Source organism: Nipponia nippon, unplaced genomic scaffold (assembly GCF_047370975.1).
Source record: "Nipponia nippon isolate SJK-2023a ecotype South Korea unplaced genomic scaffold, ASM4737097v1 scaffold_5, whole genome shotgun sequence".
NCBI classification, from domain to species: Eukaryota; Metazoa; Chordata; class Aves; order Pelecaniformes; family Threskiornithidae; genus Nipponia; species Nipponia nippon.
This window is the reverse complement of record NW_028262369.1, coordinates 96,345,765-96,373,222: the sequence shown is the minus strand read 5'-3', so window position 1 is coordinate 96,373,222 and position 27,458 is coordinate 96,345,765. Positions and strand designations below refer to the sequence as shown.

The 27,458-nt window shown below is 38.7% G+C and overlaps 1 protein-coding gene across 14 annotated transcripts in view; it reads left to right on the top strand.

The window, feature by feature from the left end:
• QTMAN (queuosine-tRNA mannosyltransferase) overlaps positions 1-27,458 on the top strand; it is a 186,824-nt gene that overhangs the window by 52,966 nt on the left and 106,400 nt on the right. For 12 of the 14 annotated variants that reach the window (XR_015698760.1, XM_087731583.1, XM_087731587.1 and 9 more), the window contains one exon: positions 9,050-9,260. Coding sequence is in view for 12 of the 14 variants with exons in the window: in XM_087731583.1 (XP_087587709.1) it covers positions 9,079-9,260 (182 nt within the window). In the remaining 2 variants the exon portion in view is untranslated. Of the gene's footprint in view, positions 1-9,049; positions 9,261-19,091; positions 19,162-27,458 lie in introns of those variants that run through there. The other 2 variants (XM_087731590.1, XM_087731589.1) reach the window with 2 other exon arrangements.

The window sequence follows — 27,458 nt, the reverse complement described above, 5'->3', positions numbered from 1 at the left end:
TGGTGGTGATTTCAATGGCACTTTTCTAATATCAGCTGATATTATCTGATAATTATCAGATATCATCTGATAATCTTCAAGGAAAAAATTTACATCTTGATGTCTTCTGTGCATGTCCTTGCCTTGCTGTTATCTGTGGCAGTGCTAAAAAGGGCCACTCTCATCTCATGTCTGTTAGGGTCTCCCCCAGACGTTAATATTTATTCTTTTTGCAGTATCTGTTTTTAAAACATCAGCTCGGAACCTAAACTTGTTTACAAAATAACCGAAATAGCCTACCAAAACAGATTGTTTTGAGATGCTTGTATATTGCTTTTATTCATGGAAAAAAAAATATTTCCTGAAATGCTCACCATTTCAATTGACAGATGATAACAGACATCTTTATTTAACTCATGTCAGTGTTTTTCAGCTTTCTGCGATGTGTGTATCCATAGATACTTCCCAGTGGAGGAGGTAGACCCCTTAACTTTCTCATACTTGCAAAGTAAAATAAAATGTGTGAATATGCTTTTCTTCATCGCTTTAAGCAAATCCTTGGAAGTATTTTGCAGGCTCTGCAGACGACAGAATGGAAACAAGTGCCTTAAGCCATTAGCTTTGCTGTTCTTGGGTCAGCAGAGATGTTGGGCAACACTTGCAGTGTGATGGCAGAAAGTGCTTGGGCCATACTCCGGAGCCCTTAATATTGCTATAGCCCTTCCAGAGGGCTCAGTCAAAACTTTATAGGGAAATTATTTACAGGAAACATCATGCTGCACCACTAAATCAAACTGGGAACTCTCATTGCGCTAGATTTATAAATTGAGGTGGATAACATACCTTCTGTATGTCAAGCTGGAAATAGGATGTAAATATTATTAAAGTGGAAACGTGTTTAGCGCTGTGTAAAGTCCTCATTCAACGTTGTGTGATGTTTACTGTTGAATCTGAGAGCTTTCGAGCGGTTTCTGAAAGAGGTAACACGGTGCTGACTGGACAGAAGTCAGAGATGTATTTCTGTTCTCGTAGATTCATAGTACGAAGCATTGGTTCAGCTCTCTCCTCAGAAGGAGCAAGTTGGGCAAGCGAAAGACCAAAATTATTTCATCTGTTGAATTCTAGTACTTAGTAGTTAAAATGAAGGACTTTTTTGTGCCGGTAATTTTGCAACCTTGAAGTTACTTTATGAATCGCGAGACCGTTGTATCCAAACTGCTGTAGGGATCTAATACTTAAATCTTGCTTCTTATAAACAAACAAAACCCTGATGATTTATTCCGTTCACTGGGTGAGGGGTTTTGTAGCTTGGCAAAATCCTCACAATTATGGTTTTAAATTGCTTGTGTTGTGGATCTTTAGGTGAATGAGATGGCAGATACGTTTGGCACCCCTTTGGAAGTCCATTTTACATCATGATTGAACTCCATTTTGAAGTAACCTTACCGGCATGTGTTCTGAAGTTCACATATCCGTACCTCGGTAATACTCCTCCCCGATTTCACAGTTGAACTCGATTTGACAGTAGATCTCATCCCATCCTTTTTGTTGACTCAAGGTGTGACTGAAGATGCAGATCCTTTCATCACATATTCAAATGGATAGTTTGTGACTGTAAAATAAATCTGGCTTGTGCCCACTCAAAAGTTGCTGCCAAACATCTCGGGCTACCAAGCCTAATGTTTAAATTAATGTTTAAATTAACTCTTGCAATCCCAGCTTTTGTATGAGAGTGTGTTTTAAGTGCTAAATCCCAAATTTCCATGGTACAAGAATGATTCGCTATTTATCATTTAAGGCTTTACTACTTTAAATTTGCTGTAGAAAACAAACCACCTTTTTGAGGTAGGGTGATTATATTATCTCATGGAGCAATTGATGGTGGCTTCTAACGAGTGTTTTGTCTTTTAATCAATGAGCTAATACGAACTATAGACTTAAGTCTTTCAAATAAAATTAGTTAAAATATTTAGAGGTCATATTTTCAAGTGTATATGTGTGTTGCTAAACTGGCTATGAATGCAGGTTGTAATGCTTACCTTCCTATACAGAAGCTGGTCTGAAGCCCAGAATGTGTGGAACACATTTCTCATCATATTCCTAATAAATCGGAGGAATTTCAAAATGCCAGCCCGTTATTACCAGACTGGTGCTTTTTCTATAATAGGGAACTAGCAACTAATATGTCTCCTGTCAAGTTTAAAAATAGCGCTACATCTCCCATTACCACACCTATTAGTTCCCTATCCACTCGGAGATATTCTAAATCAAGTATCGTTCATCTATTTAAACCTAATGTAAGCCTTCAAGATCGTCAGTATTATCAAATTTATAGTAATAGGTACAGTACTGGAAAAGATGAGTCTGAGCCTTCAAGCACTGTAAACACAGTCCAAATAAGTTGGATAAAACCAACATACCATGAAACAACATTAGCAGTCTCCGTTAAAGTAAGTTATCATTATTCCAGGCTTTTGAATTACATGGCAAATGGGAGCTTATAATTAACTATTAAATCAGAATAACTAATTTTCTATCAAGTACAAATGCTAACCTTGCATTTTGAGGTTATACTCTTGTATTAGATCTGTACTGGTTTTTTTGAAAAAACCTTTTACTGGCTGAAGAGCTGCCCAAAATAATGTTAGAACTTTTTGTGAAGATAATTGATTGTTTAATATCTACTGCTCTGCAGCACACTCATCTCTACTTCTGTAAATCTGTTGGGACCATTAAAGGAAGGAAGCAGAGGAACAAACTCTGTGGAAGAGTAAACCAGTTTGCTGGCGATGGGCAGTCGTGGCCCCTGGGTCTCCATCACACCTCTTCTTTGTCTTTTCCCCTTCTCTTTTGGCTTAGAAATGAAGAAAACTTTCTCCTAATTAAATATGAAAAATACTTTGCCTTTGTTAACCTGAACTCACAAAAATAGTTTACAGGCTCTTTATTTTCCCTGATACTCTGTTCTGAGTCGTACTTCGTCCCACGTACACCACCTGGGAGGTCAATTAGAGACGTGCAAACCGAGCTGTGTATTGTAATTGCGCTTCGCAATGTACTGGGCATCGGATCGGTCAGTGACATTTCCCTGAAAACGTCTTTTCAGCACTCTGCTCCAAAGGGGGATGTATGCTTCCCCGCCGAGGTAGTGTGGCTCTGTGTGGTTTTCAGTTAACCATAAATGTGATACGCAGATGTTTTTTTTCCACTGGGGAAAAAAAAAAAAATTGCAATAATTTACTTTATTCAGTATAGATTAAGATCTTCAAAGATGTTGATTGAGGACGGCTAGAAGTATGAATGCAAAGTATTTATGACAATCTTAGACTGTCAGGAAAGAAGGTGAAAAGAAAATTCTAAGGATTAAATTTTGTTGCTTTTCTATAGCTGAAAAAACCCCAAATTTAATTTACGGCAAGAAACGATGAAGGCCATTAGTGCCTTTGCATAGATAAAATAATAAAACAATTTAAATACTGAGTTTTAAAATGCATGCTCTGCATATGCATTAACAACCTCTTCATAAGGATTTATAGATACATTGTTTACTTAGCATGCACAGGATAATGTGCAGATTTTACAGCATGTTACTTTCTAAATATGTAGACTCCAAAACGAGCCATTACAGCCTCTTGTGTCAGGGTGTCTCTGGATTAATAGCCGTGGGACGTCTTTAAACGGTAACTTTAAATTCCTGTTGTTGCGTTTCAGGGTTGAAGGCACAGCTGTAAGAACTGAACCTGGCGATCCTCTCAGTTTGCTTTTTAGTTAAGATCAAAACAATTCTTTTAAAATTCTATCGTTTGCAATTCTATTTGCATCATCTCAAGCGCCGCTGTGCTTCTCACCTATACGGGATGCACGCCTGCCCCACGCTCTGATCTGGCGGCGTAGAATGAGAAAAAAAGATTAATAATTGCGTATTTTAAAGTTTATTGCAAGTATCTGATTTTTCAATATGTGTGTATTTACAGTAATCTTAAAATAGTGCAGAGAAGAAGAACTTAACAGTCCTTTAAGCAAGTACTTCAAGTAAGTATCATAAATGAGGCTTACACTAAAAGGGATTTGGAGGCTGAATTCCCAGGTGGGGGAATCCTTACCTGAGACCACTGGGACTTAGTGGTCACTTTCTCCCGTTCACTCTAGTTTTATTTCTGGCTGGGAATTGAGTATGTGGGTAATAAGCAAAGTGAAATTAACTGTTGTATTTTAGTGTTTAGTGGAACAAACCCCGGCAGTGCAATCCATACAGGTTTCAACGTAGACAGCGTTTCAGCATCCCTGACGCCTGCAGGTGATACTGGTTTTGGGTGCTCTGTAGGTGTTTGCAGCTCTCAGGTTGTGTGGATGGGGCAGACTGTGGTTTATGGGTATCACCAGTAAATTAATATTAGTGCTGATGCAGACGTCCAAATAAAGGTGAACAATTTTGGTTTACCGCATTCTCAAAAGAGGTAGAGAATTTCTTGCTTTTTCCCGTTGATTTATATAAAAGATAAATTAAGTGGCATTCTCGCTTTGTGCACTTACAGTTTAGTAATGACAAACCTTAGAGCCGGTACTTTTGGGTGATCTAAATACGAGTTAAATTTTGGTCAAACATTAAAATGTGATTGTGTTTAAGGTATAGCTCTGGGGTTTCGGTGAGTCATTGTCATGAGTGGGAGGGTAACGCAGGCTCTTTCAATCTAGGTTTGTGTCTGTGTACACACCGCATCCACACTTCGGATGAGTGCATTGTGTGGGGCTGGGAGGGAGCAGGGGCAGAGGAGGAAAGGTAAAGACCCCGTAATAGTCTTTTGGAAAATCCCGTTTGATCGGAATGCGGAACGTGAAAAGTTTTTGCCTGTATTGGGTGTTACGGTGCGTTTATCGGAAATCATCAAAGGTTATAAGTGTGTTTATGTCCACAGTGCATACCTGATGGGTTTTGTAGTTGGTTGAGTTACAAGATACTGAACCACGTGTGCTCTGGATTCAGTGGTGGAATAAATTTCTCATACGTGTGGGACTGTGACCGTTAAAACAATCATTACTGAAACCATATACCTTATTTCCTGTAACTAATAGCAGCGCTCTACCTATGGAATATATTAACAATTATTCCTTTGGTTTTTGGATTGTTGCTCGACTATTTTGTCGGACAGATATTTAAACATGATTTGTAATTTATGTTGTCTGAATACGTCAACGAATGGAGCTAATTAGGCTTTCTGATGTGAGCTGTGCTGGTGTTTGTGAAACCACGCTTCTGTTTACAAGACAGAGTGAATGTGTGTGCTTTAATAAATCATGGAAAATGATGAGTTTTCTCTACCTAGGTTGGTTAACAAAAATACTGTAGTTGGCGTTCACCTAGAGTTTAAAAAGAAGCCATGGTTTCTGTGGCTGGTTGAACAGTTACTTCTTCCATGCCATTAAAGTATTTATTTATTTTTCTGTTATAGTACTCAGAATTTCTTTCAAGGAAAATTATTGGGTCGGACAGCAGCGGCCCATTTAGGGACTCCATCACTTGCCATTTTTCTGCAACGTGCTCACCGTGCAGCAGAGGTGAAGCAAATGAGAAAAGTCCTCGACGAATGTCACTGTGAGATGGTGGCTTTGAGGCAGCACCTAAATTACCTACCTAAATTTCTCAGTACTTTAATATACCTCTGTATTAGTCGTGTCATTTTTGAACTGTTACCACTTGGGAGGATTTTCTTATTTTGGATAGTTTCTTATCAATGTATATGCTGAAGAACGGGCTGCTACGTTTGGTGTAGGCAGAGTAACAGATTTTCAGAGCAAAGGGTGCTGCAGCCCTGCAGAAGGGGTTGAGCTGTTAGAGGAACACCCAGGATTGCTGGCTCCAGAGAGGAAGCACTGTAATGAGAAAGGGGAAGCAGTTCTGTTTTTCTAAAATTTGTTGTTTTCTTTGAAACGGGGAAAAGAATACCTGGAGTGATTTATATTTAATTGAGGATTGCATTCCATCAGATACGGTGAATGTTCTCAGGCCATTTATCAGCTGTGTCTTTTCGAGACCTCCGAGGAGTATATCGTACATATTTACCTTAACTTGGCTAGGTCAAGGGAAATAAAGCAAAAATAATAGATGTTATTTTTGTATGTGAACAAAACTGGAAGTCATGTGGGTGAAATATGAGGTAAATGACTGTGTCCTACCTCCTCTGTGCCTTTTTAAATACAAGAAATTATTAGTTATATATAATATAATTTCCTTTGCATTATCAGTGGATCTTTTTAAAACAGAAGATTTATTGGCTTTTTCATTGTTCCCTGAAGTCAGCGTGACATATATTGTGCTGCTATTATTCTGTAGTAGTTTCATATTTAAGTAGCATCTTGTAAAAAACAAAACAAGAACAAAACGTGCCGTAGTTGCTCCTTATATAACATTTTTTCTAAATTGAATTTGATGTATATTGCTGTTAATGTATAAAGATAGCACAACACTGGAATCCTACAAGTGCTAGTGAGGATTTTAGTGAGCAGTACCTAAATTTTGGGGGAGCAAGAGTGCTGTAAGAAAGCCTTTGAGCTTCAGATTATCTCGAGAAAAATGTGTCATTGCTGGTTTTCACCCGTGTGTGCTGCTGCCGTGGGGTCTCCGAGCGTTACTGTGAAGAATTAAGCAGCGAGAACCATCCAACACCCACTCGATGATGCAGCCACAATTTCAACCCAGTTTCCCAATGTCAATAGCCAAAGGGAGTTTATTGTATGGCAATATTTGTGTAATATTTGCATAACACGTTTTTATTAATAGATCTAAAGATAAGATAAAGGCAGAGTAACCTAAATGTCAGGATCTTTAAGCAAGAAGGAAACCTGAGAACTGAAAAAGTCTCTTACCGTCAGCACGTACAGTCATTCTCTGTCCCCATAAGGGATGTACAGTGAAAACTGTTGCAAAATAAAACCAAAGAGCACATTGTCGATTCAGCTAAACCTAGCGATAAAACTGGTTTCAGAACTAGTCTGATGAAGTGCCATTTGATCAGATATTTCACGAACGGATTACTTTATTACTGATTGCACTAATGATTTGTAAATTAACTGCAACTCATTCTCCCTGAGTGACTGACTCAGTGGCATTTACCAACTTTTCACGTACCCCTTTTTTTAGGGACTGAATTTGCAAAATGCTTCCCTCTAGCCCTTTGAGTTAAATTTTCGGCGACATTTGATGACAAGCGTAGCATGATTAATTACAAATTATTCTTTAGGTGAATAGTGCATATTCTAAAACACAGCTTGTGTTTTTATAGCAGTTATTACCCCGCAGGCTGCAAAAGGGCTTTGGAGTAGGGAGTATAATTTCGGTTACATCATTGTAAATTCAGAAAACGTCAGTGATATCAAAAGTGTGATTTTTGAAATTAGGTCAGTGGAAAAGAGATCAGAATCTGCTTTGCTACCTGAAAAGAAGCAAGCGCCAAAATGGAGCGAAGTCTCTGCTTCCAGAAGGCTCTCATTTTTTCTTTTGAAAGGAACGTATTTGTCCAAAAAAATAATTTATTTGTAACAGTGTGTGGGGGTGAATAATAGAGCAAATTATAACCTGAATCCAGGCTGGATTATGGCAAGAAAGTCGGAGCATGGAATACTTTGTCTCGCCGATTGATCTGTAATGACCCAGGAGACCCACATTGCTGTTTCAGCTTGCACCGTGATGGGCCAATGACTCAAAGCTATCTAGAGATTTCTTATATTTTATCTTCCAATTAAATTTCTTCAGTGTTTGGATTTTAGTTGCTGGCTAGTTGATCTTTTGATAGCTACAATGCACTTGTAAGTTGTCTGTTTTGTTTGGTTTGGTTTTGTTTTTTCCCCCCCTTCTGTTTTCTGCCCTCTCATTACAGAATACATAGTTTTTGTAACCTGAATTTGAATTTAACTAGATTTCAAGGTTGAGATGATGATTGAGATTTTCTGGAGAGTATGTAGTTCTCTGTTGAATTCTCACTTCTCGTCACCAGAGGCTTTGAGAAGATAAGGATTACAGTCTGAAACCACTAGAACTTACAGGTCAGGAAATGGATGTATGGTCTTGCAATATACAGCATCAAACATGAAGCCCGAGCAGATAAGTTTAACGGAGAGTCCTCCCTTGTTAGGGCATGTTGAGAAGGAAACCATCAGAAAGGCAGTCATGGATGGCAAATACCTTTCAGGGTTTTGTTTTCAGCTTTTGTATGCGATGGTTTTGCTCGAAGCATCTGAAAAGCAGCTTTTCAGTACCCCGAGCCTGTGACTCAGGAACGAGATGAGCAATAGTCACAGGGTTTTCATCTTTCCCTTCACTTCGGGCAGCACGTTTTGCATCCTGTTTGTGAGCAGCTCTGTGGCTTCTCATCGGAGAGCTTCCTTAAGCCTGCGGTACTGTTCTCTTCCAGCCATTTTGGAGTACTCAAAAAATAACATGGTTTACATCTCCTCTAGGGTCTGAGAGTGTTGCTCGGGTGGTGAGCCCAGCTCCCAGTGATGCAGGAGAGAGTCCCGGGGGATGCTCACACTGCATCTCCCCAGGTTGCTTTCTGGTTTCAAGTCACTTGGCCAAATTACCATTATTTGAAACTGTTGGGGCTGAAGTATGTTTGAATTGTTCTTTAGCTTTATCTACTGCCGGGAAAAGGTAGAAACTTATATAAAAACGAATAAATTACCTTGTATGGGCATATCCCCTAACGTATGGAAGAATATACTTAAGAGTGTGTAAAGTAAAGCTGCTTTTAAATATCTGATTGAAAACAAAACAATAAATTAAAAACACAGGTGTTTTTTTTGAAGTCTTGCACGTTTTGATTCATTTAAAAATGACACACTCTATCTTCTAATGGTTGAAACTAATAGCTGTGATAATTTTGTCATGATAATTGTTAAGTAGCCTTTTCTGAAGTAAACTCATTAATATAATATGAAGGATTAATATCATGGGAAAAACGAAGACACTGTAAGGCCTTGCAATATGTTTCTGCTTTTTCCAGTATCCTTTTCTTAAATAAAATAAAACAAGGTGTATTTCTAAAGTGAAATATTTCTCTGCTGTCATTTTCAGAATCCAAACGGATCTGAAGTACTTGGAAAATGAGCGTTCTTCTCATTGAAGCCTTTTATGGTGGTTCCCACAAACAGCTGATGGATCTTCTCCAGGAAGAGCTGCAAGAAGACTGTGTCCTCTGTACACTCCCTGCCAAGAAGTGGCATTGGAAAGCCCGGACCTCTGCTCTTTATTTCATGCAAACAGTGCCAACAAGTGCTGATTACAGGTAACCCAGGAACTGAATAATTTCAGAGCTCAAATTACAGAGGGGCCTTCAGCCAGGTCTCTTGAGCTGAATCTTCAGTTCTGTGCATGCAAGCGTATATGCGCAAGCAAATGGAGACTTGCAATGGAGACTTACAGTGGACAATACAAGTTTTTTGCGTTGACTTCGTGGGATATAAATATGGGAAATTACCGCCATCTTTGAGAGTTTCTCAGACTGCTTTGTCTTGCATTGCCAGTCCTTGAAAGTCTCTAAGAGTGCAAGTATATGGATACCTGTTTGTGTACATGTATACGTACATCTTATTTTAAAATTACCAAGTGAATTCAGTAATACTGAAAGATTTAAACTGTGCTTCTCAGATTAGGTTGAAAGATGGCACAGATGTGAATACTCCAAGCTTCCTCAGTTGCCCTCCGATGTATCTGTTAGGAAGTCTGATTTATGAGAGTGTACTACTCAGGCTGACCTGGAGCAGTTTTATCTTAATGATGGTCCGGTTCTGTAATGTGCCAGCAACTGTGGATGTCAATTATGCATTTATGTAAGTGGCAAATTTCTACCAGCTAGAACCTGGACTGATAAAAGCAGACTATTTAGGTCAACAGATAGCTATCATGTGGTGAGAATCAGTCACTCCAGAACCAGGCTGTCTTTAAACCCAGCGTTTTTGCTTGGTCTACCTGATGAGTTGAGATGTGGTAAGATGATTGTATGGAGCAGCGACGTATCACGTGGCGCGGTGCGTGCTCCGCTCGGGGCGCGTAGCAGAGCACCACGGCGTGGGTAGTAAATGTGCACTCAGTTGACTTTGCACCTTCGTGGAGAGAGACCGTTCATGCACGGGGATGTTTTAGCGCTAGCAGCTGCTTTTCAGCCACAGAATGAACTTCAGCAGGACTCTGAGCACCCCTAAATGATGCGCTAACTAGTTACAGTTCAGAACTGGGTCTGGTATTTGTTACCAGGAGCAAGTAGACATAGTTGGCTGGGGAAGCAATATTCTTTTTCAAGAGTAGATCTTGTGCTATAGAAGGCTGCATTTGAACAGTGTTACCCAACACAATGTCTAATCCATTTTGGAATGCATACTGATAAATGTACACCTTTTCTGCGCCTGCTTCTGGCTTGCATTTAAAATAAGATCCCATTGCAAGCCAAATGTTATAATTAATTTTCCCCGGTTTGTCTTGTGCGAGGCATTTAGCGTTGGTTTCCTATTGCTTTCCTTTTGCAACAATTTTGTTTTGGAGGAGTGTATATGACAAACTGTTATGTAAATTTGTCTTGTATTACAACCACATCCTCCAACGCATCGCAATGTTATCTGTGTTCCTTCAAGGTCAGCAGCCCAAGCTGTCCAGCACTAACTGTATTAAACTAATCAGACATCACTCATAGACATACATTTCATTAGTTTAACTTACAGTTACATTGACCTAAGATAACTTAACTCCAATTTGTCAAATAACCCACATCTTGGGGGAAGGGGGAGGGAATGATGACAAAAAAAACCGAAAACCCCACAAAAAAAACCCAACAACCCAAGAAAAAAAAAACTCAACCCAGCAGCTTGAAAACTCACTTGAAGTTAATAAACTTGCAATCTGTCATAGACTTAAGTGCAAATATAACCTTTACTGACAGCAAATAAATCTGGTCTAACCAATAGAGCATCTTAAAAAGAGGAGAGCTTTTCCTTTGGTGTTGCTGTTAGGGTTTGATCAGACAGAATCAAATAGTCAAAGTTCACAAAGATGCGATGTTTAAAAAAGAGTATGTACCTTATCCTCGCAGGCAGGATAAAATTTTAGGAACGAGGGCTGATGTGACTGGTGAGAGGAAAACTGATTAGAGGTACCTTCTACTTTACTTGCACATTTTTAATGTTTGTTTTGTAATTGAATGTTTCAAGTGTTTTCTTAAATTGAAAGTATAAGTGCATAAGACTACAACCTAATGAGGCTAACTACTCTCTCCTATTAGAAAAATCATTGATTAAAATTAACATTGATTCTTTTATTTTTAGCTTGCTAGTAACCATTTAAGATCTGCTTCCCAGGTAGTAGTTTAAGACAAAATTCTCATTGGTAACTGGCAAGAGTGTGTGTGTGTTGCATTACACACTTAAATATTTCAACCTTCTTGTGAGGGCATGGGAAATACCACGTTTGCATTATTTATAATATTGACATTATTTATAGAATAAAAATTTTCTTTTATAAGTGATTTTCGTAAATGTGACATTTCATAAATACCTTGTTTCTATTTGTGCATTTAATAATACAGAAGGGTCACAAATATTTCGAGTGCAAACACTTGGTAACGGAGCTGCATTACTAAATTTTTATTTTCAAACTGTATTTTACTTCAAGGTGCTGGTATGTATGAGAGAGAATACTGATGCTAGTAAGTCTGATATTGCTATACATCTTTGCAGCAGTAGTATACATACGTTTTAAAAGATCTGTGCTTTTATACATACAAGTTGATTATGGGAAGGAAGCAGGTTTGTTAGTTTTCAAGTGAAGTTCAGAGAGTTAAGGAACAGTCTTAAAAAGTGCTTTTGAAGCAGACTAAATAGTGCAGAATCATAGCTGTTAAATTCAGATATTCTGCAGTGACCAGAGAGTTTATGTGATGAACTTGCAAATACTTCTAATGGAGAACAGACATGTACTCCCGTGAGCAGGGCTTAAAGCCGAATTGATAACGGGCAGTGCATCTAATGTTACTGTTGTCAACCATGCGGTCAGTGTCTTGGTGTTCAATAAAATGATGTTCCCATGCAAAAATGAGATTTACCCAGAATTGTCACAGGGAGAAGAAGGTGCCCTCACCCTTCAAGGGGAACACATGTAGCTATTACGGAAGGTGTCGGACACTTAGTATTTTATCTGCAGCACTGCATAGATTTCTGTTGTTTCCCCGATGCAAAGGCTGTTCTGTGTTTCTTTAGAAAAACGTTGCTTTTCTGTTTTCGTGGCTTCATTGTGCAGGGTGTTGTTAAACCAGCTCACGTCTTCATTCATCTTCTTAAAGGAGGACAGAAGCCCTGATGAATGGGGAAGATCAGGCACACAGCAGGTCCCTCCAACTTGGAAGGAGGTTTTTGAAGGTGGCTTACTTGGCTAGTAAATTTGAAATGGTCTAATATATTGATGTACAGCAGCCACAGAGCTGAGCATTTTTAAGAGCTTTCTTAATTGCTATAGAGACACTCACATGATTTTTCCTTAATTGGAAAGAAGGTGTCTGTTTGGACGTTGCATTAGTACAAGGAGTTTCATCCTTGTGGTGGCAATTTCCAACTCACGGCCTTTGAAACGTACTCAAAAAGGGCAGAATTACTGTCTGCTTTCTCTAGACAAGTTTTTCAACAATTCCAGAGTTTTGTTAGCAGTTGATAGAATGTTATCATCTTCATTCCGTAAATTAGGAAGGTCCAGCAGATAGATGTGACCTCCTCAGGCTGCTGGCAGTCTGCAGAGCTGCTGCGTTGTCTGCTTTGTCTCCCAACTTGCTTCAGACAGCTTAAATTCTCTGATAAATGTAGATGTCTGATCTTGTCTAAAGTCGTTTTCCATAGCACATAGTGACCATTCAGTAATTTTTAGAAAGCATGTAACAAAAAAGAATTTTTTTAGTCTTTTTTTTTTTCTTTTTAATTCAAGGAAAGTTCTCAAATTTGAAAATACTGTTGCAGAATTTAGTAATTAAAAAACCCATTACTTTTCTTTGTTCTGTAATTCTATTCTTTATTACCATGAATGATCTTTTACAGTTCAAATAATAAAACAGTTGATATGACACACTAGACAAAAGCATTTTATATTTTAGGGACTATCCTCTACAGAAAGTAATTCAAAACAAAAAAAGTTAGTAGTATAAGACTTAGATCTGCAAAACGGAGAGACTAAATGCAGTGTAGCTTCCAGTTTGTTTTAATAGCACTGCTAGATTATTTTAAATATATATATATAAATATTATGTGTAACATTCAGTATTGCCCCCCAGGTAGCTGTTCATATGAATAAAGATTTTGTTTGTAACAGACTCTCGCCCTGAAATACCCCTAGGGTAAATGTTAGCATATATATACCCCTTGATATTTGACAACTATATTTTAAAGACAAACTCTATGCTTTTTACATTTTACAAAAGAGAAAACAAATCATTGTTTTCAATTAATAGAGCTCGGGAAAAAAAAAAACAAATGGGGGGGGTGGTGGTGTTCAGCAATGTATAGTATATTCCAACAGTATATAATGTAGATGTGTGTTGGGTTTTAGTTTTGTTTGGTTTTTTTTTTTTTGTTTTTTTCCCAAGTAACCTGTTAAGACTACTAGATTTAGGATTGTTTCTGATCTGATGCTTTCATTCTGTTCTATAAGGAGAAAATGCGTTATTATAGAGTGAATTCTTTACTAACTGATGGACTGGTGTCGCCTAAATGTCATCTTAAAAACAGTGATCCCGTAAATTTTTATTTCAGTGAGTAGTTCAGTCCCACTGAAAACATAACGCAGCTTGCATGTGCGAGCGTTCGTAAGCTAAAGTACTTACTGTTTTCTAGATATATTCTTTTCAAAAAGATACCTGCACGTAATATGTCCTGGGGAGGATGTTTGAAGATGTGAATTGAAGCAAGGCAGGGCAAATTTCAGCCTTTTCATTAAAGCTGAATACATAGATGCCCATTTGTGCTGGGAACGTTTCTTTTTACGTCTTCATGTCAAATACTGGAAGTACATCTTTTTATAATCCTTGTGGGAAGTGGAATAATGTCCCTGCATTAGAGGCCTTCCCAGAATTTGGCCCTAATAACACTCAGGTAAGAAATAAATAAATTGTATGTGTGAGTAGTACATTAGTTAAATAAAAGATAACCATGTACCTGCAAATTAAAAAAAAAAGTTTACCTGATACTATTTTTTTTGGCGTATTTTATGATGTTTGCTTCTGTATATAGGTAAATAAAACTTGAATCTCATTTATGGTATCGACTACTAAGAGTGTGTATTTTGGTCTTACTGCTCAGCTTCGTTAGGTTTGAAGATGGGACGTGGCTCACCTCCTTGGAATTGCTGAATAATTTTCTGCCCAGAGCTGCTCTTAGTTTCAGGCCGTTTCTTTGTTGCTCAGTGTAAAGTTAAGAAGCGTTTGTGTGTTTTAACTGCAGTTTTATGTCAGATGCAGTGGAACGTGCTCCTAGAGAGTAGACTGGTGAGTTGTCTTTTGTACTTTGATTAGTTGATATAAAGGCATGAAGAAATAAGGTGACTAAATCTAACAGCCAGTATCCCCTAAAGTCAGGGTTCAGGTCTCCTCTTTGATTAAAAATACCATGTGGGTGTAACTTACTCATTTCTATAGCCTCACTGATGGGTACAAATAATGACATTTTTATCTTGCTGTAGAGATGTCCAAGCCAGGAATGACAGAAATCCTTCATTTAAAGGGGCAAAGCACACTGAACGGAGGGTGCAGGAGACATTGCTTGGTCCTGTGCTCCTCTTGCACGCTGCCTAGCTGAGTAAAGGGTCATTACTTTAACGTCATTATTGCTAAACTTGCTTGCCTTTTTTTTTTTTTTTTTTTTTTTTAAAAACAAATCAGTTAAGTTCACCAAGGTTAGTTCACACGGGCTTGTGCAAACGCATACACATTCACCCTGCCCACGCTTTAAACTAGCTGGTTGGGAGCTAGCTTCGCACCGGGGGCCAGATGGCCATCCTAGCGCCACGTTGAGCCTAAACCAATAAACCCTACCGAGATACGAGACACAGGCACCATGTACCGAGCTAAAACAACTTTGTGACTTCTGACCAGAGCTGGCTGGTGTCCAGCCAGCTTAAAGTGTAAGCAAAGAGAATATAAGTCCATATGGATCGGCATGAAGCTCCACCACTTATCACAGATGATGCCCTCCACTTCTGTAGCCCTGGAAGATAGAGGGTGTCCCAGCTTGAATAACGGGTGTGAAATTCTCTCTGATGAGGGAGAACTTGGAGGCCATCTGATGCTGGAAGTACATAATGTGGGAACGTACATGTAAAACTGGGGTTTGTGTGATTTAGATGAGTATCGCCCAAAATCTGCTCTGAAAACTTCTTCTGAAAATGTTATCGTTCAAAGTAAACTTCTAAGGAAAAGCATATAGTCGAATGTATTTGAGAGTGATTTTTATCAGAACACTAATATAAAGCAATGCTTTGATAAAGTTAAAAGAAAAATGTTTAAATTCCGTAATCGATTTATTTTTTTTTAATCGGGAAGATACTGTAAATAAAGGTAAAAAATTAAGTAATCTGGTAAAAAATTAATCCAGTAAAAAAATTAAGTAATCCAGTAAAAAATTAGGTAAGGTCTAAGGGCAAAATCATTTCCTGTTGAGGGTAACAGCACTGCTGTGGTTTCTCTGCTCACAATTAGACTGCTAAAATTTACTTTTCAGTATGATGGAGAGAGGCTGCCTGAAAGTTTTCATGAAGCTGGCGAAAGAGGTGGGATCTCCTTTGTCAGGCAGATTAATTACTTCGCTGCCGCGGCACAGAGGGGCCAGAAACAATGTTCTGGCGCTCAAAGTCCTCGTACAGTACGGCGATTTAAGAGCAAATGTTTTTATTCTTAGGTCTGGCTACATAAAAACTTGGGGGGGAGGAATCCAATAACAACAAAAAAACCCCTCTTTTAAGAAACAGGACAAATAATTTCCTAAGTAAACTACCTGAAATTTATTCAGTCAGACAGCAATGTGATCTTAAACATTCACTTTGCATTAATCAACTTTGCCTCAGATAAAATGCTGGCAGATGGTAGCTATTCATTTTAAAAGTGACAGGTTTTCTTTACGTTTTTGTGTGGAAACCCCCCCATGCACGCTTCCCTCCAAAAACTTTAGTTGTTTAATTTGTCCAACATGCCTTTTTTTTAATACAGTGTTGTTATTAGGCAATTTCACAATTTGGATAGTTAAAAGAGGTTTTAGATTAATTTAAATGCAGGTGCCTTCCTTTGAAGTCCGTGGAAGTATATATATGATCTCAAATTTGGCAGAAATAAGATGGGAATGATGAGCACAACGGAAGGAGAGGTGCAGGACCGGGGAGGACGCTGGTTGGGACTGTTGGGTGATCTGTAGAAAGTGCTAATGTGAAATGGCAGTTGTCCGTTTGATGTGTAAAAGATTTGCTGAAATTTCAGAAAAATGTTCTGATGAGACGAGGAAAGAACAGTCTGTTTTTTCAAACCCTAGCATGTGTTTTCCTTTATGTTCTCGAGTGCCGGGTGAAATCCTTATTTTTCTTTCTAAAACGAATTTTATGAATCACCTGGAGAATTGATATTTACATTGCTGGCAGTAAAATGTAATGAAATTGTGCATTATGATTCAGTATTTCTACACTTAGGATTTTAATGAGTATTTTATCTGTCCTTTTAAATGGTTGCTGTGTATATATTTTATTTCTAGATTAGTTATGGATTACATTTCTATTTTCGAATAACAAACATATGCAGTACTATATTGTAAAGGATATGATACTTTCTATAATTCATTGTCATTCTAGTCCATAACGCTAATTTGATCTTCCAAAGGGAAAGAAACAAAGCTTCTGGTTTGCATCTAATAAAGAGTAAAATCTTGATTTTTTTTTTTCTTTTTTTTATGTGCTGCTTTTTTCCTAATCTCAAATTATTTTTTTTGCACTGAAGAAGTAAATGATACAAATTTTTTTTCAGATACTTGGTTTGCACATGATTTGGATTTATAGCTTTATATTCCAGTGTCATAAATAACTATCTTTGTTAATAAGTACTCACAGCCTGGCTGCATTTCGTGAATTGATACACAATGAAAAGAAATTTCATGTTATGCAAACTGTTTTTAGCAAAACAGTTTTGGGAGAAGACCTACATTACCGTTAATATTTTTTTTTTTTTCTTTCTGCAAGCATTAACCTGACCCAAGTATATTGAAGTTTGAAAGTCTTGGTTCAGGTAGCTGGGGACATCTCAGTTGCCAGTCTACACCAGTCCAAGAATTCAGTTACCTGGTTACCTTTAGTTAGCCAGCTCAGCCCGAGCGCCCGTGCCCGAGAGCTCGGTACCTTCCTCAGCTGGTTTTGCTTCCACTCGCACCATAACTCCTCACCTTGGCTCCGCTGACTACAACCGCCGTGACCACTGGGTAGGGGCTTTCTCTGATGTGCTTGGGTGGCACAGACTGGAAGTTCGAGCAGTATATCTACAGATGCTTTTTCACACCAGCTGTGGGCTCTTAGCATCTCCTGTGGGTGTCCATCAGTTTCAGTGTGGATTTTGAAGGCACTAACCAGGTCCATGGTCACTCTAGAAAATGTGCCCAAAGGCGTTTTCTGGTTTTATCACCTTGATTACTCGGAGATTACAACTGTACATGAAATTGTAACATGCCCATGACCACATAAGCAGGTGGTACCTGTTACCAACTAGCACAAATTGATAGGGTTGTGGAGAGGCAGTAGAGTGAAATGGTGCTCCTGGTCCAGCGTCCACACAATGTGTTATTTCAGGGGGTTTTACTTCCGACTAGGTGTAGCCTAGTTCTTAAGGACCGAGTGTCCATAAGATGAGTCTGGAGTCCATTCAGCGCTCTCCAGGAGCATCGCCTCCTGTCTGAGTTTCTGAAGTTCATAATCTTGACGACCAGTCTGGTGTGAGCTGAGGGACGCTAAGCGAGGATGGTTGTGAGGGTCCGCTTCATAACTGCTCTTCTGAATCAAACTGAAATGCTAACCTAAATTGACCTGTAAAATACTTGATTTTGTGGTTTATGGTGTCATTTCCCTAAACATACACCATACACCTAGGCTGTAGTTTGATTACAATCTATACGCCAAATTATGGTGCGATGGAATGTGTTTAATTTAAGATGGACTTCTGACTCCCCCAAACTGCAGTTTGATCAGTTTATTTCCTCCTCCTCTTCCCTCTTACACTGCTCAGCCCAAATATCTTGGGAATGATACCTGTTATTGGTATGCTTTGAGTCATTATGATGATAAATTTACCCTATCTTCAAAAAAAATATTGAGAATCTATGTAAATTATGTCTATTCGTTTGAATATCTTTGATAAATACAAAGCAACCAAAAGGCTTTTGGTTTTGTTTGTCATTCTATAATGAAGGTTTTTGCAATCTCCTTATTCCCTCGGACAGTATTTTCCCTTTCTTGCCTTTGTCCTTTGTCCCTGTCTTTTCCTCCCTTCCTCCTGCACACATACTCAGATGGTCCAGTGGACACAGTCATTTTAAAGAATGCTTTCCATTGCAGAGCAGGTTTTTTTTAATTGTTTATGTTTATAACCTTGCCTACATGTTCATCATTTTTCATTTTAGCTCTCTTAATTTCTGTTTTACTTGTTGCACGCTGGGGCTTATATTTCTGTCTAACAGCAACTTGAAGAAAACGAAGGAAACAGCAGTGGACGCAACATCAAAAGCAAATACGTGATTTTCTTTTTGCAGAAGAATTATTGGAAGAATTTATACCTGTTAACAGTATTGTTTCTAATAATTACTGTGAGGAAAGACGTTATCTATAGTGGGCCTGATGTTTCTCTCACACCAATTTTACCTGATGTAACTACTTAAATTGTTCAAAATAATGATTTATCAAAGGGTTTTTAAAAAAGGTGTAAATCATTATAAGTAAAATAATAGAAAATGTGTATCAACTTTAATTTTTGTTGCAGTTAAGTGTTATTTCTATGAGTTTTGTTAACTTGTGTTTTCTTTGGTTTTTTTTAACATGTATTCTGCATATAATGAAGATGTGTGTCTATTTGGAATGTGGAAAAATCTTCATGGAATTAAGTATTATGTAATAACGAAATCTTGGAATCCATATAATGCTAGGTATATTATATATATGGAAGAATTAAAAAAATTGAAGAGGAGTAATTTGAGAACATCTGCAATTTTTTATTTATGTAAGAGAATATCCCATTTTTAATTAAAGATGGAATTTAAGAATGATAAATGGGACCATTATCTAGTAGCAGTTAGTTTGCAGGCATTTTTTTTTTCCTACTGTTCTGCAGATTGCTGCAGGTTTGACAGTGCCTTTGGCTTTTGTGAGCAAAATGCATTTCCTACTCGTGACAGAATAGTTGTAACTCACTAAACAGGGAACAGTTATCATGCGTAGCGACATCTCTATGTTTAAACCCTGAGGAACAGAATTATTTTAAACTGTGCATATGCAGAAATTTCCTGGTAATCAATTTTATTAAAAACGTAACAGCTAAAAGTTTTATATGCCAAATGAATTTGGAGAAATAGTGCTAAGGATACTAAACCTATGCAAGAAGAGGAGATGAATTTCGGGGAGAATTGTAACGAAGGCATTATCTTTTATTTTATTTACCTTTTTAGAGTGAAATGATTCCTAAATTAACTGAGAAGGAGAATTTCTCTTGCTATAGCTATACAGTAATAAATTGTAGATCAGCCAAAATAAGATGTTCTTCCTGAAGGAGGTATGCTACATTGTCCTGTTTACAGTGCCAGACACAGCTTCTCTCTACCTTGTAGCCATTGACAAAAAAAAAAATGTGTGCTTTAGACCTGTTTTCCTTCAAGGATGTCCAGTTCGTCTTGAAGCAGGCTGAGGCTCATGTTGAAGGTTAATAGGTGTGCATGGGGAGGGGTAAAGGTTTTGGCTAGATAGCTTGCAGGGGTTCTCTAAAAACAGCCTATTTTGCCATATTTGGCAAGTTTTTGAAGTTTTTTGGTCTTCGGTAGTAGGCTGACCTTTTTCTTGTTTGTTCTTTTTTTTGACTTTAGCCCTTAAATTACTCGTTTATGCTATCCTCATCCTAGACTGAAGTTGGTTCTGAATTATTGTTACATCCACAAGTCTTAGCTGTGTGGTATCAAAGTGGGAGCAAAAAGAAGTTGGGTGGGTGCTTTGGGAGTAACTTGAGTTAGCCCGGTATTGCCATTAGGTGTTACGCATCTCTTGATATAACTGACTCTCAGTTATCCCAGGAGCAAATAGTAACTTCATACCTGCCCGTGTATCATACAGGTCATGCCTGCTGATCCTGCTGGTTTTGCCGTTTCCCTCCATTACTTTCACAAAACTTCAGTATCCTAATTGGGAGTGAAGTTCAGTTGTATGGGGTCTATTGACCATTGTGTTTACTGATCACTTTAGATGATGTCTTTGAGATATTCGTCAAGAGACCTATATGGAAGAGGACTTGGTTACAGAGTCCTCATAGCTAGCTACTCTAGACTGTTGTGTGACCGTCTACTCCACGCTATACAGGTGGAGTCTGATTTGCAGTAGTGCTTACTCTTGTGAGGTTTAATGCCAGCCTTGCAAAGATCCAACGCCAAATCTTGTGGCCTCAAGCTATTTTGGAATCAGACTTTAGTGTTTGCTGTGGCTGTTGAAGCATTCAGGTCTGAAGTGCTTTAGACCCAGATCTCAGGTTTTGCCCAAGAAGACAGAAGCTCTCTAGACAGAGGTGGTAGAGAGCGGTTTCAGAATGGGAAAACCAGAGTCTAACGCTGTTATTCAAAATTGCATCCTGAGTTAGAAATGGTAAAACCTAACTTTTCTTCCTTTGTGTTTTTTGTTTTTGTTGTGTGTTTTTTTTTTTTTTTTGACATGGAGCAGAGAACCTAGAGAGTGGTCTTGCGTTGAATTAATACTCATTCTGGTGTAAATAAATTGAAAAATACTTGTATATATTTTTGCTTATCAATACAGAAAAAAAAATCTAGATTTTAATGTGCTATACTATGTTATGATGAGTAGAGTATACATTCAGTATTAAAAAGTAGGCATCTATACTTTTAAAATACTATTTTCCAATGTTAACGTGGAAGATCATTGACATTGTGGATTGCATGGGGTCTCTGGAGTTCAGGCGTGTTTGAAGAGAGTATTTATGGTGTCTCTGTACCTCCTGCCGTTAGCAGGCATTCTTCAAGGGACTGTTCTTAGATTATATTTTGCACGTGACTGTCGTCTTAGATACTGATTGGAAAAAAGTGAAGGATAGAATAGATTTTTCCTGTGCCTTCAAGAGGTCCATTGGTGGGTGATGAGCCCAGTGTGTTCAGAGCATGGGTGGATCGGTACGTCTGAGCGAGCGGGGTGAATGAATTGGTGGCAGGGAGGGAGGCTGAGATACTTGTGTGCTTCCTGCGTTTTTAAGCAGTATAAAGGATATTTCAGCTGTTGAGGTGAAGCTCAGCAGCTGCTCTGAAAACTCCTAAGAAAAAACAGGGGCCTGAATTTTCTTTATCTCGAGCATCTGCCTCTGACCACAGATGTTGCTGAGGCTCTGCATTTCTTTTAACTGGTAGTCTTTGAATTACAGTCGATATATAGTCATAACGAGAATGTTTTTTATTGGATAAGATGGGACTCGAAGATAATATTCTTACCTGTTAGTTGCTAGGTACATACTAAGACTCTGAATCATGAAGGGGAAGGTGCAAAAACTGTGTGCACGAAGTAAATGCCTTGCAGTGGAGGAAAACAACCCCGCAGCCACGCTCTGGGCTGTTACAGCATCGCTGTGGTATTTGCTGTCCCGTTATCTCTTTAGCTCACTTTTCCTCAGTGTATTTTGGTCCATACTGAGTGTGTGTTTGTTTTGGTTTTTTTTACCTCTCCTAGCACGTGCTGTGGAATTTAAAACTGTAACTTCATTAACTCTCCTGTGCAGTATCTTCACTTTTATCTCTAAAATGCCAGTGTTAACGGAGGGGTTTGTCGTGTGAGCGGTCGTATATTTAAGGTAGAATATTCCGTGTTTTTGCAGATTGCCAGTATTAACACGCCAGAGCAGCCTGCTGACCACAAAGCCCAACCACGCTTGTTCTATTAGCTGTACTTCTTTAGCTTTTTCCTCAGATGGATAACCAATATGGAACATTCTGTCCACAGAAGTCTTATTTAAGAGGTTAGAGCATCCTGCTAATTAGGAAAAACTAATTAGGCAGATTGTTGCGCCTGTAACCAGAATTTTATATTTTAATGGATTTTGAAATGTGGTATACTCACTTTTGCTATTGTAAGATACACTTTTCTTTTAAATGTCTGGAAATAGTCTTCTTGAGGAGATTATGCACTCAGAGTAAGAAAGCAGTAACATTTTAATTTTTGAATTTATTACATAAACTATAGAAAAATATATGCTGTAAAATTGATGAAATCATTAATTTGTACCGGCTCCTTACTGTGGCAGTCGAAATTGTTTTGTTACCTTTCTGTTGGTAGATTTGAAGTTTTTTAACTGCTCCAAAGAGGCGTTGGATTAAGTTCGTATGAAGAAACAATGTAGTTTGTGGCTGCATTAAAATTAGGCTGGTACCCAGATCTCACAAATTACTCTTTGGCTGCTTCAAGCTAAAATTCATTGACCGCTGTTTCACTGAGTCTTGGGAATTTTATCATGTTTAAAAGCTGGATCAAACCCATTTGTGAGTGCTCTTGCAGTGCTGTTACGGACTTTTGGTCTGGAAGCTGAAAAAGAAGCCCATTCGCAGCTGTGGGATGACCTGGAAGCAAAACCATTGGGGTCGGTTGGGTTTTCATGGTTCGCATCTTAATTCCTGCTAGGTACAAATGACCTGTGCTGGGGCATTTCCTTGGTTTACAAGGTGCCATGTGGAAAGCAAGGGGTGTTTGCGGCTGGGGAGAAAAAGTCTGATTTGGAATACGCTTAAAATATATGTATTTAAGATGGATTTCTCCTTAATGTCTACTTTTGAACTTCTTTCAGCTGTGCCCTGCTACGAACTTAAATTAGTCTTAACCTTTTTTCAGGCTTGTCATTCTGCATTTTGCAAAATGCTTTGGCTTGTGGATAAGCCATGTAGCTGGGAGCTGTGAGCAGTGACCTGCCGTCTGTCTCAGGACCATCCTTTGAGATGTAATTCAAGATACAGATGTTGAAATTGGTGAGACGAGGTTGGCGGCCATCTGGAAGTCGGCCATCTGCTCCTTCCTGCAGAAGCAGGGAGTGATGTGTTTGAGGGTCCGTGCCCCTTCTTGTCACAACCTTAGTCAAGACGATTCAGAATTGCGTCTTTTGAAGCCTGATTTGTGAATATTGGATTGCCAAGTGCTTGGCACTTAGTGATGTAAGGGGCTAGAAAGGGAAAAATGGACAAATACTTCTAGACAAGTAAGATTTAGAAATGAGCTGTATAAAAGGACTTCAGTAAAGCACTAAAGGCTGAAGATTGTATAGCTCAGGTCTAGCAATGTGGAGGAAGAAACCATGGAGCAAAGGGCGATGCAGCTTGCTATGCTAACTGATGGAAAACGGACAGTAATGTCCCATCGGGGCACGGGGCTTGCTAATTATTTTGCTAACGCATCAGGAAATATGCTCAGATGGTGTAGATGTCTTTCCATATGAAAGCAGAACTATGAATACAGGGACTGGAGGACGGAGCAATTCGGTCTGGTCCATTTAAAGGAAAGCCTTCCTACTTCAGTCCAAGGAGGCGGAAAGGAAGACAAAAATACTGCGAGACTTGTTTTTGTGGCGTCAGCCTCTGCCACCGCCAGACCCTCTGTATTTGCTGGAGTGTCAGCTCTGGCTTTGGCGACTCAGATTTGTGTTCAGCATCTGTGGTGACCTCTAGATTCATACCCTTCCATGCTCCTGCAGTTTAGTCTTCAACCTGAAATCTGGGACTATCATCAACCAGACGGGTCTAGGTAGTTAGCATGATGTCATGTCTCTTAAGCAGTTTATGGAAAAAGGGATGAAATTGATGGCAATAAATATTTTAGATTGTTTTTGTTTGGCTTCCTAAGGAGAAGAATTTCCTTAGGTGAGAGGTTATTTTGCAAGTGACTCCGCTGTATGATGTATCGATGGTTTCACTACATAGGAAGCTTCTCTCCCTTCAGTGTCATAGGTTGAAACTGATACTTGCACTTAATAGCTTTACAGATTCTTGTTTAATTACTGATCATTCTTCTGAAGTGGATGACTCATTTAGCCTTCAGCAATCGGAGGTGTTCTGGCCCTCCATATAACTCTACACATATGTATTTTTGCTCCTAAGAACCGCAAGAATGCCTGTTTTTCCCTTGCAAGTCTCGTTTCCCAGGGTAATATAGAGAAGATGGATCTGAGAGGGGTTATGAAATGAGAAAACGCGTGTTGTGAACAAATTTGCATTGATCCAGATGGCTGTTGGTGCACACCTGAACTCTGCCCGTTCAGTTCTCACCTGGAAGGGCGCGCTTGGCTCTGTCTTAGGGCCCATTCTTAATATTATTGCTGCTATTATTAATACTGTAATAAATTAATAATCTATTAGTTCATACTTCTATGTCGATATTTCAAATCAAGAAGCTATTTAATTCCTACAGCAGGACAACATGAAATTTCTGTGTTTCACCATGTTCTGGCATGGTAAAATGTTAAAGTTAACATTAAAACTAGTTCTCGTTTAACCGTTGCCAGCTTTTCTTCCAGCACTTCAGGCTGCGCGTCCTTCGCTGTGGCATTGCATGTGTCCTGGTAGAGGCCCATTGCAGAAATACGGGCTTTGACTTTACCAGCAGAAAGGCGTTTCTGCATCAAGAGGCAGCACTTGGTCTTGTGGCATCGAGATCTAAATAAATTTGCGTTGATCTCAATAAATGTGGATGTTTTGAACCTTGACTTTCTCATGCTTCAGAGTTGAGTATTTTTTTCCCTGCTTTGTCAAGGAGGATGACTGTAGTAAGAGCATCAGCTGATTACTCCCTGTATTAGATAATCATTTCTTAATGTGGGAGGGATATTAAGAAGAATAGATGTGAGTGCTCTTGGAAAACTCTTTATGGGTATAAGGTTTAAGCGCCACTGTAAGTAGGATTCACGTTCCCTTTCATGCTGAGTCAGATACAGCTTGGCTGTTGCAGGATGAATACACTAACACCCAGGACAAAAGTCAAGCAGGTCTTAGAAAACACTTGCAAAACATATGGTGACTCGACCGTCTTTAAAAATTGCCATTATTCTGGAGATGCATTGTCACCCTTGGATTTTAGGTGGGCAGTAGGAGTTTGATTAAAGACCAGCCCTGCTTCTTTCTAGATATGTCTCTGAAGTACCTCTTTGTTTCCCCACATCATGCGTTTGTCTTACGATGTGCCAGGGGCAAATAATTCTGAGTTTGACTTAAAATTTAAAAACCTGCTGGTGTTTGAGTATCCATGCGGAGCAGCGGGGAGGCTGCTGGGCGAAGGGGCCATCAGGAGGATGAGCGGTGGAACAGAACGGGTGTTGGGTGTCCTTCTGCTGGAAAGCCAGCACATCAACGGGCAGCTAAATCATGGCTTTCCTTTGGGGAGTCCTGAATCATCATTAGAGGTGAAATGCCTGTTTTCAATGAAGAGACAGCTAGTTTGATTGATGGTGTTTTTTTCTCACCAGTGACGTTTTAAAAAGAAACCAAAAGTTTTTAGGGGTGGCTGTTAGTTTGTTGAAGTCTCCTCAATATGCCAAAATCGGGTTTTAGTAATGGGAGTTAGCATTGTAAGATAAGACCTTGTTTGGTTGTTTTTTTGTAAAAGCTTTTTCTGGATTATGTAACTAAAGGCAGGACGAGATGCTGGAAGTCTAGTTTGTATTTGATGGAGTGCTCTAAAGGCACGGTAATCCAGGGGGTGGTTGTGAGAGGGGTGGTAATAGTAGGAAGGATAGTAACAATGACTTTATTTTTTTAGGGTGCTGAATTTTACTTTATTTGTGTAAGCTTTTAAAAACGTTAAGGTTGATCTGTGATAGTATATTATCAAAAGTTTTGTTCTTCTGCATTTGGTTGGTGGACTCTAGAATGGCTCTCCTGTCATTCCCAGCAGCTTTCCAGAGAAACTTTTCCCCCCACTTAAATATTTTTAAGATGCTTTCGTTATGAAAGTCCTTGAAATTAAGATTAAAATTATTTTTTTTCCCCCGTGATGGCATATGAATGTGTTTTTGCCATAGTGGCACTTGCCCATTTTGGATTATTTTCTGCCTCTGAATGTTATGTGATTTCTTGTTAAAGTGAATGACAAGTTGATGTATGACACACTTGAGATGGTATTGAGCAGAGTATAGTTGGAAAATTGCAGTGATAATTTTCTTTTTACATCTCAAACTTACACGCTATTGAGGAGAAGAAAAAAAAAAGTAGTGTAACAGGCAACTCAAGAAAAGCATAAGGGGAAACCTTGAAAAATTACGGGGAAATTTCCATAACAGAGACACTAGTAATGCTGGGTTAATAATGATTTCCTGTCATGAACTATTTTTATCATTTGCCTGCTCTCTGACGTGGCACTCTAGTTAGCATTTTTGAGAGCCATGTTTTAATCAGATTAAGCTCAAGGAAACCGATAGGTATCTGTTTGGCTCATGACTTCTGCTTCTGTTTCTGATTTAGTCACAGGACTATTGTTGCTGGAATCTTTTAAAACCCATTTTGCTTCCACTTGCAGCCGGCGCGTGGCTCACGGTGTGCGAGCCCGGAGGTTGTGTGCCAGGGATCTTCATGATATACGTGCGGGGTGCATTATGGAATTATTTTGTAAATTAAAGGAGAGTGATACAAACTGCGTCTTTTCCTCATGTGATTAAATAGCTAAAAATAGCTATCTATTTTTAGTTTCATGTGTAGTAATGTTTCTTAGGAACAAACTCACCCAAAACAGTGTGCTAGGAAGGGCTGATTATGAATAATGCTGCATTCTGATCTACTTAAGCACTTTTGCTTTACATAACAAACCACTGGTTATTCTTGCATCATTTTATATAGTGTGCAACATGAATAGTGCTTCCCATACAAGAGATGTAATGAGAATAAAATATAAATACGTATACTTTTAACTTTGACATTTTCATGTTGTTCAATCATTTTATTTTAAAGACAGCAGAAAAGTTTGGAAGCAAAATTTTTCATTATGTTCTCCAATATTGTGCATGTCCTGCAAATTTAGGAAATTACCAAAAAAAAAAAAAAAAAAAAGGTGCTGGATAACATTTGGGATTATTGGTTGTGCTTGGACATTAGTGGACTTAGCACCTCATACAGTGGTCTCAATGTCTTGGAGCATGGGGGAGGACCAGCAGCCTGGCTTTAAAGAAGCTCCATCTATATGTGCTTTCATAATTTCCAGAGCAAAAAACACGTATTAA